Source organism: Microcebus murinus, unplaced genomic scaffold (genome assembly GCF_040939455.1).
Source record: "Microcebus murinus isolate Inina unplaced genomic scaffold, M.murinus_Inina_mat1.0 scaf010_hap2_Mmur4.0, whole genome shotgun sequence".
Taxonomy (NCBI): domain Eukaryota; kingdom Metazoa; phylum Chordata; class Mammalia; order Primates; family Cheirogaleidae; genus Microcebus; species Microcebus murinus.
This window is the reverse complement of record NW_027438956.1, coordinates 913835-931165: the sequence shown is the minus strand read 5'-3', so window position 1 is coordinate 931165 and position 17331 is coordinate 913835. Positions and strand designations below refer to the sequence as shown.

Sequence of the window (17331 nt, the reverse complement as noted above, 5' to 3'; positions counted from 1 at the left end):
CCCGATTTGTAGAGACTGGTCATGGCGGCCACAGAAAACCCACATACCCTCTGACACGGGGCCACCGACCTGGCCCAGGCCGGCTCCCACTGTCCAAGACTTGCAGTGGGCTCAGGCACTTTGGGGAAGCTGGGGTCAAAGGGCAGGACTGGGGCCGGGCGCAGTGGCTCACGCCTGTAATCCTAGCTCTCTGGGAGGCCAAGGTGGGCGGATTGCTCGAGGTCAGGAGTTCGAAACCAGCCTGAGCAAGAGCGAGACCCCGCCCCTACTATAAATACAAAGAAATTAATTGGCCAACTAATATATATAGAAAAAATTAGCTGGGCATGGTGTCACATGCCTGTAGTCCCAGCTACTCGGGAGGCTGAGGCAGGAGGATCACTCGAGCCCAGGAGTTTGAGGTTGCTGTGAGCTAGGCTGACGCCACGGCACTCACTCTAGCCTGGACTCTGTCTCAAAAAAAAAGGGGGGGGCAGGGCTGAAGTTAACAGAACGGGAGGGCAGGTGCTGTGGGGATGGGGTTAGCAGTGGTGAGGCGGCCGCCAGGCTGGGCCCGCCTTGGAGTGTGTCCGGGGAGCTCCTGACAGGCCGGGGGACAGACTCGCCGCCGCTGGGCGGGGCTCGGCCTTTACTGCCTGGAACGGAAGCAACCGGCAGCCCCGAGCTGGTTCTTCACACAAAACGGACAGACCCGTAAGCACCACGGTCTGGCTCCCTAAGTGTCTGTCGTGGCAACTCCACGGGCTGCCGGGCTTCCCACGAGGCCGGGTGGCGTGTGCTGAGCGCCACGGCCAGCCGTCCCACACGCCAGGCCACACACGGCGGCCTGAGACTCCCTGAGGAACGGCACGGAACGGCACGCCGAGACACTGTGAGACACAGAAACCTTTTTCCTATGGACATTCGTTTTTTACAAAAGCAAAAAATAACTTAGTTTTCATTTTACAGCATTTCCACTCTGAGGTCATCCCCCGGGACCTCTCGTGGCCAAAGCCCACGGGCGCCCCACGTCTGGCACCCCGGGGCCCAGCCTGTCCCCGGCGTCTGGCCCCCCGGGACCCGCGCAGCCCCTGCGGCGACGGCTCACAAGGAGACGGTCACTCCGCGCCGACCTCACAGGGGTTCAGGCCCCCCTCCTCCGCGCCCCTGTACATCCTCTGGAAGTCCTGGAAGCGCGGGGCGCAGCCCAGCCAAGCCTCCCCGAAGCGCACGTGGCCCGTGAAGAGGAAGTCGCCGCGGCCCGGCCGCACCCCGCACTCCAGCAGCGTCCTGACGTGGCCCGTCCAGAGCCCACCGCCCGCCGGCGACGGCTGGAAGAGCCTGCCCTTCTGCCGGTACAGCCTGCTCACGCGCAGGCGGATGGCCGTCTCCCGCAGCTCCGGCTCGTGCGTGACGTCCTGGATGGAGCCTCGGATGACTGCGGAGGGAGGGAAGGGGGCGGGCGGTCAGCGGGGCCGAGGGCGGCCCCAGCAACCACGGCAACCACCGGCCCGGGGACCAGAAGCCTCACCCGAGCTCTGCTATCTGGAATTCCCATCACAGAGTGCGATCTGAACGGCGGGAAGCCGCCAACGAGTCACCCAGACACTTAGGCTTGGTCAGGAATGCAGGCTTTTCCCACCAAGGGCCAGACTCGCAAGGGGGGAAAACAGAGCCCGGCAGGCACAGTCTGCTCCAGCTCTTCAGATCAGAGCACGAGCGGCGAGCACAGCTGTGCACGAGGCCGTCTGCAGCTCCGTGTCCCGGCCGGGGGGCAGGAGGGCTGCCTCGGGCGTGGAGACCCCGACCCCGGCCGGGGCCTGGACGGCCGAGAAGTGAGGAGCCTCCAGGCCCTGCACGACTGTCCGTGGAGCCTGGGGTGGGGGCTCAGAGCCGGGGTCCAGCTGGACCCTGCACAGCAGCTCCACCCCGGAGTCCAAGTCTCCCCGAGACCAGCAGGGCCTGTGCCCCTCGGCCTCCGCCTGGAGCCCCACGGGGGACCTGGGAGGGACAGGGGAAGCTCCCAGGCGGGGCTCACACCAGGTACTCGGGCTGCTGACGGAGCCATGTTACAAACCACCCCGGGAGAGGAGTCCTGGGGGACAGCAGACGTCAAGGCTTCTCAGAGAGCCATGACCTCCTCTGCAAAGTGGGAAAATACTTGATGATACTCCCGGCTCTCTCCACGTGGGTGGGAGTCTACAGAGCCCGTCCGTGGTGGCCGGGGAGCATTTAGCGTGCAGAAGCAAAAGCACCTTTTCCCGCCATGAGGCCGAGCCCCGGCTTCTGCAGGGCACCTGGGGGCTTCGCGCCAGCACCAGAGGGCTCTCCGGGCCCCAAGGAGGGGCTCACGTGGCAGGAGCCGCAAGCACCAGGGAAGGAAGCTGTGGGGGTGGCACTCACCGAAGTCGCTGGTGCAGACGGCGAGGAGGACCTCGGTGTCACTGCAGGGGCGGCACGGCGCTGGGGAGAGAGAAACAGGGTCAGCTGGGGGCGGGAGGGCCTGGTGCCGCCCGCCGGACCGGACAGAGCAGTCGGCGATTGTGGCCACGCCGTGGCGCCTCCATGGACAAGACCACGTCCAGGGAAGGTCGGTGTCCCGGAGAGTGGAGTGCAGACATGGTGACTCAGCCACGTGGAGGCAACCCCGGCAGATCCTCAGCCCCACCCGGCCGGAAGTGCCTGTGTGCGGCTGTGAAGGGCAAGCGCCCCAGCAAGGCCCCCAGACCCTGGTGGCAGGGGCGTCCTGTCGTGTCACTGGCTTGGCCGTGCGGTGGTGCCAGCCCGGCACGTTCCACTCATGTGCGGCGGCCCCATCACCCCACGTCTCCTCCAGCCCTTGCTTTCATTTGCTCGTCGCAGATGCAGAACCGCCCCAAGCTGATCGGGAACCGTGTCCCCGCTCCACCCGGGCGAGAGCCACCCTCACCCCCGCGTCTGCACCCAGGGCCACCCTCCGTCTGTCACCAGAAAGCAGACGCCTCCCGCAGCTCGGGCTGCCTCCCCCCAGATCCCACCTGCGGCCGCAGCCGAAAAGGAAGGCCGCACCCTGCAGGGACCAGGTGCTCAGACCCCGCCGGGGACTGTCCGCAGGGGAGGGGCATGTCTGCCAGTCACAGGTGAGGACCCTCGCCCAGCGGGGGCCGGGACCCAGGCCAGGGCCCTCAGCTCGGCCCCCTCCCCAGATGCTGCCAGCCGTGGAACGGGGTGCCCGGCCCACATACCCCTCAACCCAGCCCAGGTCACACAGCCTCCCCTGCAGCCCCTGCAGCCCGGGGGGGCCCAGCTCCCCGGAACCCAGAAGGTGCCAAGTCTTCTCAGAACAGCCCCCTGCCGGCCATGCAGACCTGCACGGCAAACACCTGCCACGGGGCCCTCGACCCGCCCCTCGGCTGACCACCTGGGCATGCCACCCCACGCTGCCCGGGCTCACGAGCAGGTTTGGGAATCGCAATTCTATCACCTGCTCTGACTGCACATTCCTCCGAGACCTCCATCTCGCTTGGCCTGAGTTTCCAGGACTCGGCCCCAGTTTTCCTCACACAGCAGAGATTCTGGGGTGCGAGATCTCAGCGAGGCAGCCCTCCCCTCGGCCACTGCGTGCCCTACAGGCTCCGGGACGTCCCTGGCCGACACAGGGAGCAGAGCTTAGAGCCTTCCAGGGTCTGGGACATGCAGGGACTCGGGGCCTGCGCAAGGGGTCGGCAGAGGCCAGGCCTGGCCTCGGAGGAGCCTGCAGCAGCCGGGGCCAACACGGGGTCTCGGTGGGCGCCCCCCACCTCCCTCCCCCGGCCAACCCGTCTGGCTGCTTGGTCCAGCCCCGGGGGTGAGGCTGGCACTCCCCATCGGGCAGGGGTGGGTGCACCTCCCCGCTCAGCAGTGCCTGACTCACCGGCCCACCCACCGCCCGCTGTGTTCAAGTCTATTAAGCAAAAGAAGAAGCCGCAGAACAAGAACAACCTGCCGGTACCTCCAAATCTGTCCAGCCCATCAGAAGACGCCAGACTGGAGCTTCCTGTTGACCCAGTAGGGCCGCAGCAGCCCCCCCAAAATAGGGCTGTGACGACGTGCCTGGACCCCCCAGACCCCACCCAAGCTGGGTCCCGGGAGCCCCCCACTTCCTCGACACTGCAGGAGCTCGTGCCACAGGCCCCACCACTGGGGGCCACCTGGCCCCGGCCCCTGCAGCTGCCCCGGGGCCCAGGGGGCTCCCCTGTGGGGGACCTTGGGTTGGGCCCACCTGTGGCACTGTCACCTGTGCGGCTGGCCGCACTGCGGCATCTGGGGGACTCGAATTTCAGGGGCATTTTTATCCAGAGCACACGAGACTCAGATGAGACCCTCCACTCTGGCCACACCGGCCGGTGCCCACAGGGCCAGAGGTCCTGAGCCCGGGGCCCCTCTGGGAGGGGAGGGTGGGAGACTGAAGGCCGCGCGGACCACAGTCCGTGGCCAGGGTCCCCACGCCAGGCAGCACCTCCTGGCTGAGCAGACGCGGGCACCGGGGCTGCAAGTGCGGGAGGTGGGAGGTGAGCCCTGAGCACGGCAAACACGGCCTTGCGCCTGGTGTCCGCCTTGGGGACAGAGGACCGGAAGGCCCTGACACACACACACACACGCCAAGCCTGGGCGTGCAGGCGTCGCCAAGCCCCGGCGCTTCCTCCGCTCTGAGTCACCGGCCCCAGGACCTCGGGCGGTGGCGGAGGAAGAGGAGGGAGGAAGATGCTCCCCCACTGGCCCTGGGCAACAGCCCAGCTCAGCCCACGGCCCACAAGAGGACCAGACCGGGAAGGGCAAGGAGCAGCCTGAGGGTCACCCGCCAGCTCCCCCGCACGCCAACGCCATCAACAGCTGAGCCAGTGAGGCGGCAGCACCCGGAGACGGCCCCGTTCTGATCCTGAGCCTTGCTGAGCGTGGGTCACCTCCGCGGAGAGTGCGGTGCACACTCCAAGGGCACAATCTGGAAGCAATTACTAATCAGAGCCGGGCTCATAAAGGCTGTGGAATGTGCCGGTCACGGACACATCGCATCTCACTTCCGGGGGGGGAGGGGGCGGGGAGGGTCGGCAAAGGCTGGAATTCTGTACGTCCTCCTTGGAGGAGGGAGGGCTGGGGCGTGGGCATCTCGGGAAGATCCCTCAGGAATGTGCCTGAGCTGAAGCGAATGAAGAAGAGAGAAAGCAGGGTCCGAGGGGCCAGCCGGGCCACCGTGGGGACCCGGGCGTGGCCAGCAGGTGTGGCCGGCAGGTATGGGCGGCAGGTGTATGCCTGTGAGTGACAGGAGGATGAGCCGGGCGGAGAGACGTCTGCAGAGGGACGGACGCCCGGCTGGCAGGACTGGATGGGGAGGACAAGCAGGGTGGACGCACGAGTTCCAAAGAAGAAACCTCAAGTGACAGCCACCCCAGGGTCTCCGACACAGCTGCAGCAGGTGGACACGGTCTCCCACGGGAGGGACACCCATGAGGATGGGGAGACGGAGAAGATTACAGTGTAGTCACAGTGGCCTGAGAAGCTGGAGGCAGGAAATCATGGATGGCAGGGTGATGGCACAGCTAGACAGAAAGCCAGCCCCGTCTCTTCCTGCTTCCGTGAAATAACAAGGTTTCCTTCCTGCCTTTCTACACTTTTCAACCCATCCCACACGCCCACCAGGGCCCCCACGCTCTGGACTCCCGGAGGGGCCCTGCTGGTGACAGGGGCTGCGGCTTCAGACACCACAGGACCCAGGTGTCCCCGAGAGCTGGCCAAGCAGCCTCTGTGTGTTGGTCACCAGCGCCAGAGCAGCGTCCCCTGCCCGTCCCCTCCACTCTCACTGTGCGTCTAAGATGCCACTGCCCTGCCCTGGCCACCTGCTCACCGTGGGCCCTGCCTAGAGCCCCAGCCCCCAGCCCAGAGGTGGCTGAGAGGTGAGCACCTGTTACTCAGCCCCAGGAGAAGGCAAAGCAGAGACAGGAATCTTGGGACCCGTCTGCCTGCCCAGGTGAACTGGGGAAGCAGGTGTGTATCTGTTCCCTAGAACCGGCAGAGACCCCCTGCTCCCTGGCCACCCCCAAGGCCCCCAACTCACTGGGCAATGGGGCCCTGGTAGTGCCCGTTCCCCAAGTGTGCCTGGCCCAGGTGTCCCCAAAAGACTGGGGGTGGAGAGGGCCCACGTCCTCAGCACATGCCCGGACACAGCCAGGGGGGAGCCGGATCTGCAAGTTCCTGCACCTGTCCCCTTGCCACCTTTGCGTCCTGCTCCGAGGCGCGAGGGAGGCATGCCCCGGCAAGACCCGCGGCGGCGGCAGGCGCGGGGCAGGCAGGTCCTGCCAGTGGCGGCCAAATCCCGACTCCCCGGGCCGGTCACCCCGCACCTGACCCACGGCCTGTGCCCCTGGAGGAGCAGCCCGGCCCCTCTGTTCTGGTCCCTTCTGGGCTCAAGGACGCTGACTATGCAGCAACGGGTCCCCGGCCACGAGCTGTTACAGACGCCCCAGCAGGTTCCCCCTGGCTGGGCGGGGAGCGTGGCTCCCACACACGCCCTCGCCCTCGCCCGGATCCAAGCCCACGGAGCCGCTGTTCTCTCGAGTCAGCACAACTGCAAGTTCTGATTTGCGGGCGAGCCCCTCCACCCTTACCTGGCCAGGGCCCTGCGCGCAGCCTAGGCTCAGCGCCCCCCATCCCGACTCCCGTGGCTGCCGCGAGGGCCAGAAGGGGAGACCAGGGGCACCTCGCAGAGAGCTCAGGAGCGGCCGGCCTAGGGGCCGACGTCGCGGCCACCAGATGGCCGGCGCTGACATTCCACATCGCGTGCCCATTCCTTGGGCATTAAAAGCTTAGGGGCCCCGTTCCCTGGCGAACGGCCCTCCCACTCCTCCTCTGCCCCAGGGAGGGGCCGGCTCCCGTGTCCCTGAGCAGCTCCGGGTCCGGTCCCTGCATTTCCACGCCGCCCCCAACAAGAGTCCCACGTCTGGAAGGCACCGCAGGCTCCATCTGAACAGACGCCCTCCAGCCAGGTGTGCATGCCATGAGCACCTGTCCACGAGGCCCAGCAAAGTCCCGGCCCCGAGCCAGCCTGACCCCTGCGAGGCGGCGTCCTGTGGGGCCCCTCAGTCCCGGGAGGTGTGCCGAGCGCTGGGCCGTGACCCAACACACCCCGCTGTGGCTTGAGCCACTCCCCACCCAGGGGGCCGCATCCCACGACCCCACAGAAGCCCAAGCAGCTCAGCCGCCAGCCCCCGCGTGCCTCTCGGGACCCCTGACCTCCCAGCGGGGCCTGGGGACCTGGACTCGAGGGCCCGGCAGGCGCAAACCCGGGTCTCGGTTCCCCGGGGCTGAGCTCCCAAGCTCCCGACCTGGTGTCTGGAATTTTCCGGATCGTGCGTCCGTTGTGAGTTTGTCCCCAGGGCCGGCCCCAGAGCGAGGCTGGCATCCCCTCCCCCAGGTCTGCCACCCGCTGTAACCGCTGGTGACAAGACCAATGCCACCAATGCCACCGGTTAGGGTTTTATTCAGCGTCCGACCAGCCACAGTGCGGCCGGGTGGACGTCAGCCTCCAGCTCCCTGGTCCTGAGCCTGGGCCCACGGGCCGCCCACGCGGAGGCTCCGGAACAGACCCGTGCAGCAGACGGGGAGGTTGGACAGAGGCTGGAAAGGGATCTGGGCCGAGAACAGGGAACAATGAATGTGGATTCACGCCCGGGAGGAGAAGTCTGCACAGCTCAGCCCCGGCAGGCCCGGCTTTCCTGGGGGCTCGACTCTCTCAGTCCTTGAAACGTGGAGACCGCACCGTTCTTGGGGACGGCCCACCCCAAGCCATCTCTCCACCTGGGTCTCCCCACCTGGCTCTGCTGACACTTCGGGCTGGGTGGTCTCCGGGCCGGGGTGTCCCGTGGGACGTGGCGTGGCCCCCCCAGCCTCCACCCTGGTGCAGAGACGCCCCCAAGCATGAGAACAACTCGCCAGCAAGACCGTGCGCACGGACCCTGGACCCTGCTCTGAAGGCCACGGATGGGACGGCCCAGGCTGCACCTTCCCAAGTCCCCACGGAGGCAGGCGGGGCAGGGCCCTGGGGGGTGACCTTGCTGCCTACGGAGCAGACCGGGCCACAAGGCCCCCACCACGGTGGTGTGAGCCTGCGCCTGGTCTGGGGGCCCCGGCAGATGGCACCGTGAGCTGGCTCACGCTCGAGAGGGGGGCCCGCCCTGTCCCAGCCCAGGGTCCTGAGGCCATGTGGAGCTTTCTAGAGAACAAGAAGGCCCTCCGCAAAGGGGCCCAGTCCCCAGGTTCTAGGAAGTTCCCCTCCCCCAAGTGCAGGTGTCCACTGAAAGCCCGGAGAGCCCGAGACCTGCCTGCCAGACACAGAAGCTGCTTGTCTCAGAATAAGAAAGAGAACAGAACCTGGAGCCAAGCTCTCAGTCTCAGGCACCCTGTCCTGGCCAAGGCCCCCCCGGCCCATGCAGCCCCTCGCGCCCCAGAACCTCCTGGGTCCCCAGATCCTCACAGCCACTCTGGGTGTGCCTCAGCCTCAGCCTCCACCTAAAACTCACTGCTTGTTTCTGGAGCTGAGCTGACTCACTTCACGGGGCAGTGTGGACAGTAAAGCACCCGCCCCACACGCGTGACGAGCGCACACACACAGGGCACGTTCGGGGCCCAGGTCCACGGTGGCGGCTGTTCCACTCTGACCCCTGGCCCTGCCCAGCAGTACCTGTTCACCTGCCGTGCATGTGCCTCCTGCAGGGAGCACTGCTCCGCCAGCCCCAAACACCCGGGCGCTAAAGGGACTCACGTGCCGACAGGACCCAGCTGCTTAGAGGTGTTTTTGGCGGGAAAGTGGGTCAGCCCCCACGCCGGCCACGTGCCGGGCTCTCCGGGCAAACTCACCATGCACAACACACAGACGGGGGCCCTTTCCACGGAGGCCGAGTGGGGGTGGGGGCAGGAGAAAGTCAGACATAGCCGGCAAAGCCCCGACCGTGCGTACAGGAAACCTGAGCTGCAGGACCAGCCAGCCCTGAACAGGTGGCTCGCGCTCTGCCCCTTCGGGCCACTCACCGGACGGCGCATGCAGGTCCGGCGCCCGGTGCCTCCTCGTCAGCTCGTACTGGAAGCCCGTGGTCCTGCGGCCGATGTCCTGCTGGGGCGTGGCCTCCACAAACAGGCCGCCCTGCTCCAGGCCGAAGCACTGCACCTGGCCGGGCTGGCCAGCCCCGTCACGCACCAGCAGCCTCAGTTCTCCAGTTTTCTCCAAATAAATATTGGCCCCCGAGGAGTCCCTGAAGGGCTTGATGCACACGGTGAGGTGCCGGGCGGGCGAGAAGGTGTTGGGGCGCAGGTTGACGATGAGAGCCCCGGTGGGGTACAGCCACTCCACGGCGCCCGCCGCGCAGCGCAGGTACACCTGCTCCACCTCCTTCCTGTGCGCCTCGTGTGTCAGCCCGCTGCGGGAGGGAGAGGAGAGCCGTCAGCCAGCTGCCGCCGACCCGGGGGGCTCCCACGCCCCTCGCACCCCTGCCCAGGGCGGTGGGTCAGGACCTCGCTGGAGGCGACCACACAGCCCACCCACGCGGCAGGCGCACACCGTCTGCACCCTGCAGGGACGGGGTGGTGGCCTCGGGCCACGACTCAGGTGTCTCCGAACAAAGGCAACAGCAGAAGGACCTCAGTTCTGGCCCACGTTCCAGAGCAGAGTCCCACCGTGTGGGGCAGGGGACCGCGGGTGGGACGGGCACACAGTGACAAGGCCGCTCCGGAGAGCAGCTTCCAGACCACCGGCGGGTGTCAGCAGGTGGAGGGCTGCCGGGTTTGTCTCTCAGAACCTCACCAGGAGGCACACACGTTTCCTTCTCCCCCAGGTAAGGGTGCGGCTGTGTTTTCATTCATTTCCAAGCCTGAAGACCCTGCACTGCCCACTGTATTTTTTATAATAAACCCAAACCTCATTCACGCAAGATCCACTCCAAAAGTGAGGCAAACGCCCTCCGCGGGCGGGAGCCGTGAACGCCTAAGTGACAAGCTAACGCTGCCCCTAATAAGTGCTAAGGAGGAAAAGGCGAAGTGAGCTGCAGTCTCGGGGAGGCAGGTCCTGAGCGGCGACAGTTACGTTTTCAAGAAATTGAAACCGTCAGAGACGTTAACGTTTCTCCGACTGGAAGCCGTGATGTAAATGTCAGCCTGGCGCTAACAGACGTCACGACCCAGGGCCTGGAACCAAACCAGTGACCTCACCCGAAGTGTTTGATTACACGAAATTTGGTTCTAATCAGATCCCAGGCAGGTTCACCCACATTCTTGGGATTTTTATGTGAAATAAACAATGCTACATCCAGAGCCCCCGGCCTGAGCGGGTTGCCAGAAACCCTTTCTGCAGAGGAGAAAACGTGTAACACATGGTTTGCATTTACTGCCGGGTGACTCACACTCGCTGGGCCCCCAAACCTCACTTTTCACAGACGCAGCTGCAGGCAGGGCTGCAGTCACCCCGCGGACCACATCAGAGGGAGGTGTCAGGGTGAACCCCCCGCCCCGCCCCCCACACCCACAGCCTACGGGTCAGGGCAGCCAGCCCAGCCACAGCCAGCTATCAGGGTCACAGAACAGACTTACGAGTCTAGCCAATAAAACTCACACATCTCATACTCTGACATGTACGTACGAAGGGGCAGGCATGATCACAACGCCATGTGAACATCAGACTAAATGGTGAGTGGCTGACACACACAGCTACCATAAGCTCTTTTCTTATGTAGCGAAAACAAACCATCATGGTGTCCCCTCCCCCTCCTGTCTCCACCATCAAGAGGCAGTTGAACCCTTGCCCCCTGCCCAGGAACCAAGTCTCATCTCTCCCCCACATAAACCATCCTGCCTGAGGCTTCCCCCCCTCCCCCCAGGGGTCCTGAGGGTCCAGGGAGTGGAGACCCACACCTGAGGCTCCGGGCACCTCTGACTACACTGCCTTCGCCCAAGGGTGGGGGGAAGAGGCTCCACTCACAGCTCAGGCAGGGGCAAAGGGAACCTCCTTGGGGACAGGCACCGACCCACGTCTGCCAGGGGGCTGCCCTCCCGGCCTCCACGCACAACTGCGCACATCTTGTAGGCGCGCCTGGCTCCAGTTCATTAGAAGACGCTCCACGAAAAGAGGACTAGGAACAAAACGAAGGTGACACGGAAGATACAAGGCACCCTGTCACCTGGCCCTTCCCCTAATGTCTTCACTGCCCACTAAGAAGGGTCTATGCCCATCTCTCTCTTACATCCCCCTAAAACATCAGGACTAACAGGAACGAGGCGTGAGGCATGGGCACCCCCACATTAAGGCACGTGCCCCTATTTAGACAGACCACCATCGGGGAAAGCAAACCGTCGGCCTGGGCCCGGCAGGCCTGTGAGTGAAGTCCAAGGCTTGTCGCCCCTGCGGAGGCGCTGGCTCCTACCAAAGAACCCATCTCCCCAAATCTCTCCCCTCCAGATGCCCAGCACCACAGCAAGCCTGGGAAAATGTCCACTTATGCAAAACTGCTGGAATTACAAAAATGCAACCCGTCTTTAATGCTCATGGATGAGGTATTTTATGATTTTCACATAAGAGGCGGGTGACGTGCTGAGCAGAAAGGAAAGAACTGTGTTCTGCTGTGATGAAAGGACACCGACAGAATTGTGGTCCTGCTCAACTTTAGGAAACCGACAAGACCGATTTGATCTTAAACTGAGTTAGTGCATCTTTTTAAATGCCAGCAAGGGTTACCTCCCAGGTAGCCGTGCTTGTGAGGCACCTTTATGGAGAAGAGGGGGAGCCCCCCGGGGCCACCGTGGCACCAGCCCACACATCACACCCCGTCACCAGAACACAACGGTGGCCTCTTCACTGAAGTCAGGAAGGCTCTGCTGACAAGTCACCTTTCAATTCCCCACCTTGCAGGAAAGGCAACCCAGGTGTGACTGCACCTGTGAACCCGCTGATGGCAGTGGGAAAGTCCAAGATCCACCTTTATGGCCACCGGCTCATAAAGACAGAGGCTCAGCTCCTGCCTCTTCCACTGGGAGAGGGATTTCAAAAGCTCCTGCTTAATTGCTTGGAAACACCTAGAAACCTCGGCCTGTCACTGAGTGGCCAGTGTCATAAAAAGCAACTCCCTCGCTATCAGGGGTCAGAATCCACACAGCATTTAGGGCTGGCTCCGCCCTGCCTCTTCAGAACAGCTCGTAAAAAGCCATAAACACTGGGGAGTTGGCCAGCAAACCGGCACACTCCCAGTCGCACGGTGAGTGCCGTCAGCTGATCTGTGAAGGACACCGGTGAGTGGGAGCTGTGATTACAAGCGAACAAGCAGAGAGTCTCACACCCCATCTAGCAGCTCCCAGGACCCCATGGCTGCCCTCTCCAGGCTCTGCCTTGGGGAGACGCCCCTCCAGGGAGTCTGAGACCAGCAGGACGTTGGCAATGATGGGGGAGCAGGGGCCAGGGAGGAAAGACTGGAGGGTGAGGGCGCTCCTCCCCCCACTGCAAACACCTGTTAGGTGGGGAGAGGGGGCCTCCCACCCACCCTCATTCACAGCCCCCAGTCCTCCTGGGGACCCCGGGGAAGGCGACCCCTTCCTCCAGGCACAGTCCCCTGAGGGCGTGAGCCCCCACCCTGGAAACAGGCTGGCGCAGCAGGGACTTCATTTCTGGTTCCATCTGCTGAAGCAGAACACCCCAAGGCCTCAGTTTCGGGGTGCACTGATTCAGCGGGCGGAGGCTGCAAGTCGGGAGCTTAATCGCTGTCTCGGGGGAAAGGCCAGCCCCAGAGAGCTGTCAGCATCGGGGGCTCGCAGCCAGCTCGTTCGGGTGCCAGCATTCCCGAGGCGGCCCTCCCCCAGGGCTCCATCCGCCCGCCCTCGCTCCCCTCGGTCCCTGCAGCAGCCCAGCCGCCGCAGCTGGGAGGGTTTCAGCCAGGGAGGGGCAGAAAGCGCCCTCAAGGCCGGGGCCGGGGTGAGTCTTCCCACTCACTTCCCCCCACTTCCCCTCGGGACAGGAGCTGGGCTCCTCCGAGTGTCCAAGAGCAGCCCAGCCCACCCGCTCAACCCCAGCCTTCTCGGAAAACCCGCTTCACTCAAAATAGCCCCGTGACACCCCCATGAGCTGTCTGCCGGCTGGAGTCTTCCCGTCAGTCCCGGCGGAGGGGCTTGGGTGGGCGCGGACCCCAGTACAGGGGCAGCGTTTTCCGGGAGACGCGCGCGCGCCTGGGCCCGGCGCACCCTGCAAACTCCTGAACCGGCCACTTCCCAGGCACAAAACCGGCGAGCAAGGGCGGGCTGCGCCCGCGGCGCCCGCTGCGTCCTGGGTTTCGCATCCGAGCAGCGAGGCCCCCCGGCCTCCGCCCGCGCACACTCGGGGCTCGCGCTCCTTCTTTCTGCAATCACTCTTCAGTCAGAAGAAAGTCCTCGGCTGCCACCGCGGGGTGGAGGGGGGTCGACGAGCCCGGCGCGCGCGGCTGCCAAGGGCGGCCTGACCTTCACCGGGCGGGGTCTCGCCGGGCCCCGCGCTGGCCCCGCGCACAGGTGTCGGCCCGCGGCTCGCCACCGCACGGACGCGACAGCACCGCGGCGGCGGGAGGACCCCTCCACGCACCGAAGCCGCCGCTCCCGCTCTGCCCCGAGCGCAGGCTCGGCTCCTCCGGCCCGGGGCGGCCTCAGGACGGGCAACTACCCCCCGCAGGAGGCTGGAAGGGCCCGAGGGCGGACCCTCGCCCGCCCCCGCAGTGGGGTCGCGGGATCGGCGCCCGCCGGGCTCCGGGCCAAGTAGAGACTGGCGCGGTCCGCGCGGGGCTCGCGGGTGGCGGGGCCGGGACCGACCCCGCCGGGCTGCAGGCGCGCCGCCCCCGGGGCGTCCTCTGGGCCAGGGGACCGAGACGCCGCAGGGTCTTTTGTTCTAGAACTGGGGGCGGCGGACGGTGGGCACCGGACTTGGCCTGGAGAGCCGGCCCCCGGCCGCGCCCCCGCACGCCCCGCCGGCCCGGGAGGAGAGGGAGGGCAGGGGAGGGGAGCGGAGCGGACCGAGGAACAGGGTCCGGGCCGGGTCGCGCCGCGCGGACTCACCTCCCCTTCCAGCTGCACAGGTCGCTGGAGTACTGCGCGTCCGCGCCGCCCAGCAGCACGGCCAGCAGCAGCAGCAGCAGCGGCAGCGGCGGAGGCGGGCCCGGGCCCGGGGCTGGAGGCCGCGGCCACAGCTGCCCCGCGCGCCCCCAGGCCGCCCACGCTGCGCCCCGCATGCTCCGGCTCGGCTCGGCCGCCCGGCCCCGCATCCGCGCCCACTGAGCAGACCCGCAACCCGGCGCGGCCGGGCCGGGCGGGCTCCGAGCCCAGGCGGGTCACGTCGAACGCCCCCCGCGTGCCCCGCGCGGCCGCCCGCCCATCCTGGCCCGCCCCGAGCCGCCCACGCCTCTGGAGCCGCTGGAGCCGCGCGCGGACTTCCGCGCCCGCCGCCGCCGCCTGAACCTCTGAAGTTGGCGAGTCCGAGGTCCCAGGTCCCGGCCGGGCTGGGGGCGGGTCCCGCTGCGCCCCGCCCCCGGAACTGCGCCCCGCCCCTCCCGGGCCGCCCCGCCCCCGGAACTGCACCCAGTGCCCAGCCGCGAGCTGCGCGCCCGAGCGCCCGAACAGGCGCCGCACACGCCCGCGCCCGAGCGAGCTGGCGACCCCGCGCGCCCGGGGGTGTGGCCGGGGGGAGGCGGCCTCGTTGCGCCGAGTGCAGGGGCCGCGCGAGCGACGCGCAGGGTCCTGGAGAGAAGAGCTCCGGCTGGGACGCGGAGTCTGGGGCCGGAGAGCCCCGGGGTGACGGGGCTGCAGCGCCCCGGCCTGAACAAGGCGGGGCGGGCTACAGCCCGGGACCGCAGGTATGTGCCGACCCCAGCCGAGCGCCGGCCGGTCGGTCTGACCCTGCATAACCCCACAGCGCGGTACTGTGGCCAGTGCCGCAGACTGCCCCGAAAGCTGCAGGGGCCATGCTCGGTCGCTGGGCTGCGGCGGGGGCGCCCGGCCAGGCCACTTCCGCCCTGCGCCTCACCGGCCAGGACTGTCAAGGGTGCACCGAACCCTGCGCAGAATTTGTTCTCCGCGGAGGCTCCGAGTCCCTCCAGAACCGCAGCCCCGGGGACGGGGAGGGTCAGCTGGGGGCCTGACTCCCTGTTGAGCGCGGTGGGGTGTGCGCTGCTCCCGCCCCCCCTCCAGGCTTCTGCTCCCTGTTGTGCGCTGCCCCGCCCCCACCCCTGTGCGGCTTGAGCGCTCTCCCCCCCCTCCCGCCCCCCTCCCCCGACCTTGGTGTGCGGGGCCCATTAATTCTCCACGGGGGCGACTGTCCTGTGCATTGTGGGATTTTAGCAGCGCCCTGGCCCTGTGCTGTAGGTGTCAGTAGCAACCGCCATCCCAGGTTTGACAACCCAAACTGCCTCCAGACTTAGCCAAATGCCCCTGGGGGCAAAACCAGAGAACCCTGCTGAGAACCCTGTCCTAGCAGGACAGACGGTGCCGAGGCCTGTTCCGCAGAGGCTTCTCCTTGGCCAGGTGGCCACTGTGGCCACTGCCTGATGGCCCCAGCCCCAACTGCAACAGCCTTAGAGATTCATGCCAGCGAACCCCCTGGGAGGACCGGGAGGGCCCACCAGGCGGGGGGAGGGAGCAGCTGGCACACCAGGCAGCCGCCCTGTGATCACAAAAGCTTTCTGTGCCCTGGCGTCAGCCGGCCCTGCCTCAGACTCCCGGAGTCTGAGCCTCAGAGCCGCAAACAGCATCAAATGGTGGAGAAACCTGACCTCGTTCTGGCATTGCTTTTCCAGCCCAGACACATTTCAGGAGGAATTTCAAGTGACCTGCGAGGGGAGGGGAGCTGTGGTCTGCCTGTGGTGCCCTGTTGGTGGCAGAGGTTTTTGGGCGTCCCTTGATTGTGCTGTGACTGTACGGGGAGGTAGGGAGCCAGGGAGAGGCGTGGAATTACCCGGCCGCCAGGACTGAGTTTAGCAGCAAGAGCGAGTGGACGGGGTGAGGGCCTGAGGACCTGGGAGAAAGTGGCCGTCCAAGCTGGTGACAGGGTCAGGAGCTGTTTAATGTGGCCTTGGAACCGGCAGGTCAATCTACCCAATAAAGAACTTGGAGTGACGGCCCTGCCCAGCTCATAAAAAACGATGTCGCCCTGAGACTCCAGGTCTGGTTTGCCAAGAGGAACACAGCTGTGCATTTCGGAGCTTGGGTGCTCCACAGCCCCCACCCACCACCGCAGGAACCGGGTGCCGAGTGCTGTGGGAAAGGCAAGGTGAGGCCCCCACCAGCCACTTGCACATCTGGACACGTAGCCTCTTTTTGTGCCGACCAAGCATGAAACCACAGCCCCGCCAGGCCCCGTCCAGCCTGGAAGGGTCCAGCTCACCACACTGTGGAAGAGGCAGGAGCAGTGTTAGTACCCCTGCAAGTTGCAGAGTCAGACACTGAGAGCTAACGACTTGCAGGGACCTGCTCTGATTTCAGAACCCCCAGCGGCTGTGGAACCAAAGGGGAAAGGCCTCCCCGGGTGACATGCTCCATCCTAGGCTCAGGGCAGGGCTCTGCCACCTGTCCAGCTGCTTAAAACCAAGGCCATCCATGGTAGGTACAGAAGCCTGTGGATTTCTGAAAGCACATAGAACATACAACACAGGAGGGAACCCTAACGTAGAGCCGGACCTCCGTTAATGGTACTGTGCCGGTATGGCTGGTTGTACCTCTCGTGCACTCTGAGGCATGTTAATCGTAGGGAAACTGGGGGAGGGAGTGGCACTGAGGAACTTTCTGTACCCACTCATATTTTCTGTAAACCTAAAAAATAAAGTCCATTAATAATAATTTTTTAAAAAAGTAGGGTAAAAATGTTTGCTGGGCAGTGTTCTTGGAAGAATCTGATTGATTGAATCTTGGAAAAGATCTTGGCTGTCCATTCCAGAGACAGGTATATCCTACAGGGTCCCTGAAGTGGGAACTTCCAGATTCCTGTCTTCCTGACCAGCCGGCCAGCCGCTGGTCCCTGAGCTGCTCCCTGTTGGCTCCTGAGACACTCAGGGCCTCCTGGGCCCTTCTGTTCACCCCCAACCTGGCCCAGCAAAGCCACTTGCAAAGGAAGCGCCGCTGGCAGGCAGGGCTCCTGGTACCTGGTGGTGTCAGGCTCCTGTGAGGACCCCTCAGGGGTTATCTGAGGTGTCCACGAACCACCCACACCCTCTCGCCCCAGGCCCTGAGTCGGGGCTGTGAGCCGGAAGGGTCCTCTCAGCGGCCTTTGGGAGGTTCTTGGAGGAAAGAGCCTCGGCGGGGTTGTCCCCTGGGTGGCTGGGGAGGGCCCCTTCCCAGTGAGCATGTCCTGGGGTT

The 17331-nt window shown here is 65.5% G+C and overlaps 1 protein-coding gene across 1 annotated transcript; it reads right to left on the bottom strand.

The window, feature by feature from the left end:
- Positions 1 to 887: 887 nt before the first annotated feature.
- Positions 888 to 14468, bottom strand: METRNL (meteorin like, glial cell differentiation regulator). Its single transcript, XM_012777290.3, has 4 exons — positions 14044 to 14468; positions 9019 to 9404; positions 2383 to 2442; positions 888 to 1417 (listed from the first exon to the last, which is right to left on the bottom strand). The coding sequence occupies exons 1-4, from the start codon at positions 14247 to 14249 to the stop codon at positions 1098 to 1100; spliced, it is 972 nt and encodes a 323-aa protein (XP_012632744.2). The 5' UTR covers positions 14250 to 14468; the 3' UTR covers positions 888 to 1097.
- Between the last annotated feature and the right edge of the window lie 2863 nt (positions 14469 to 17331).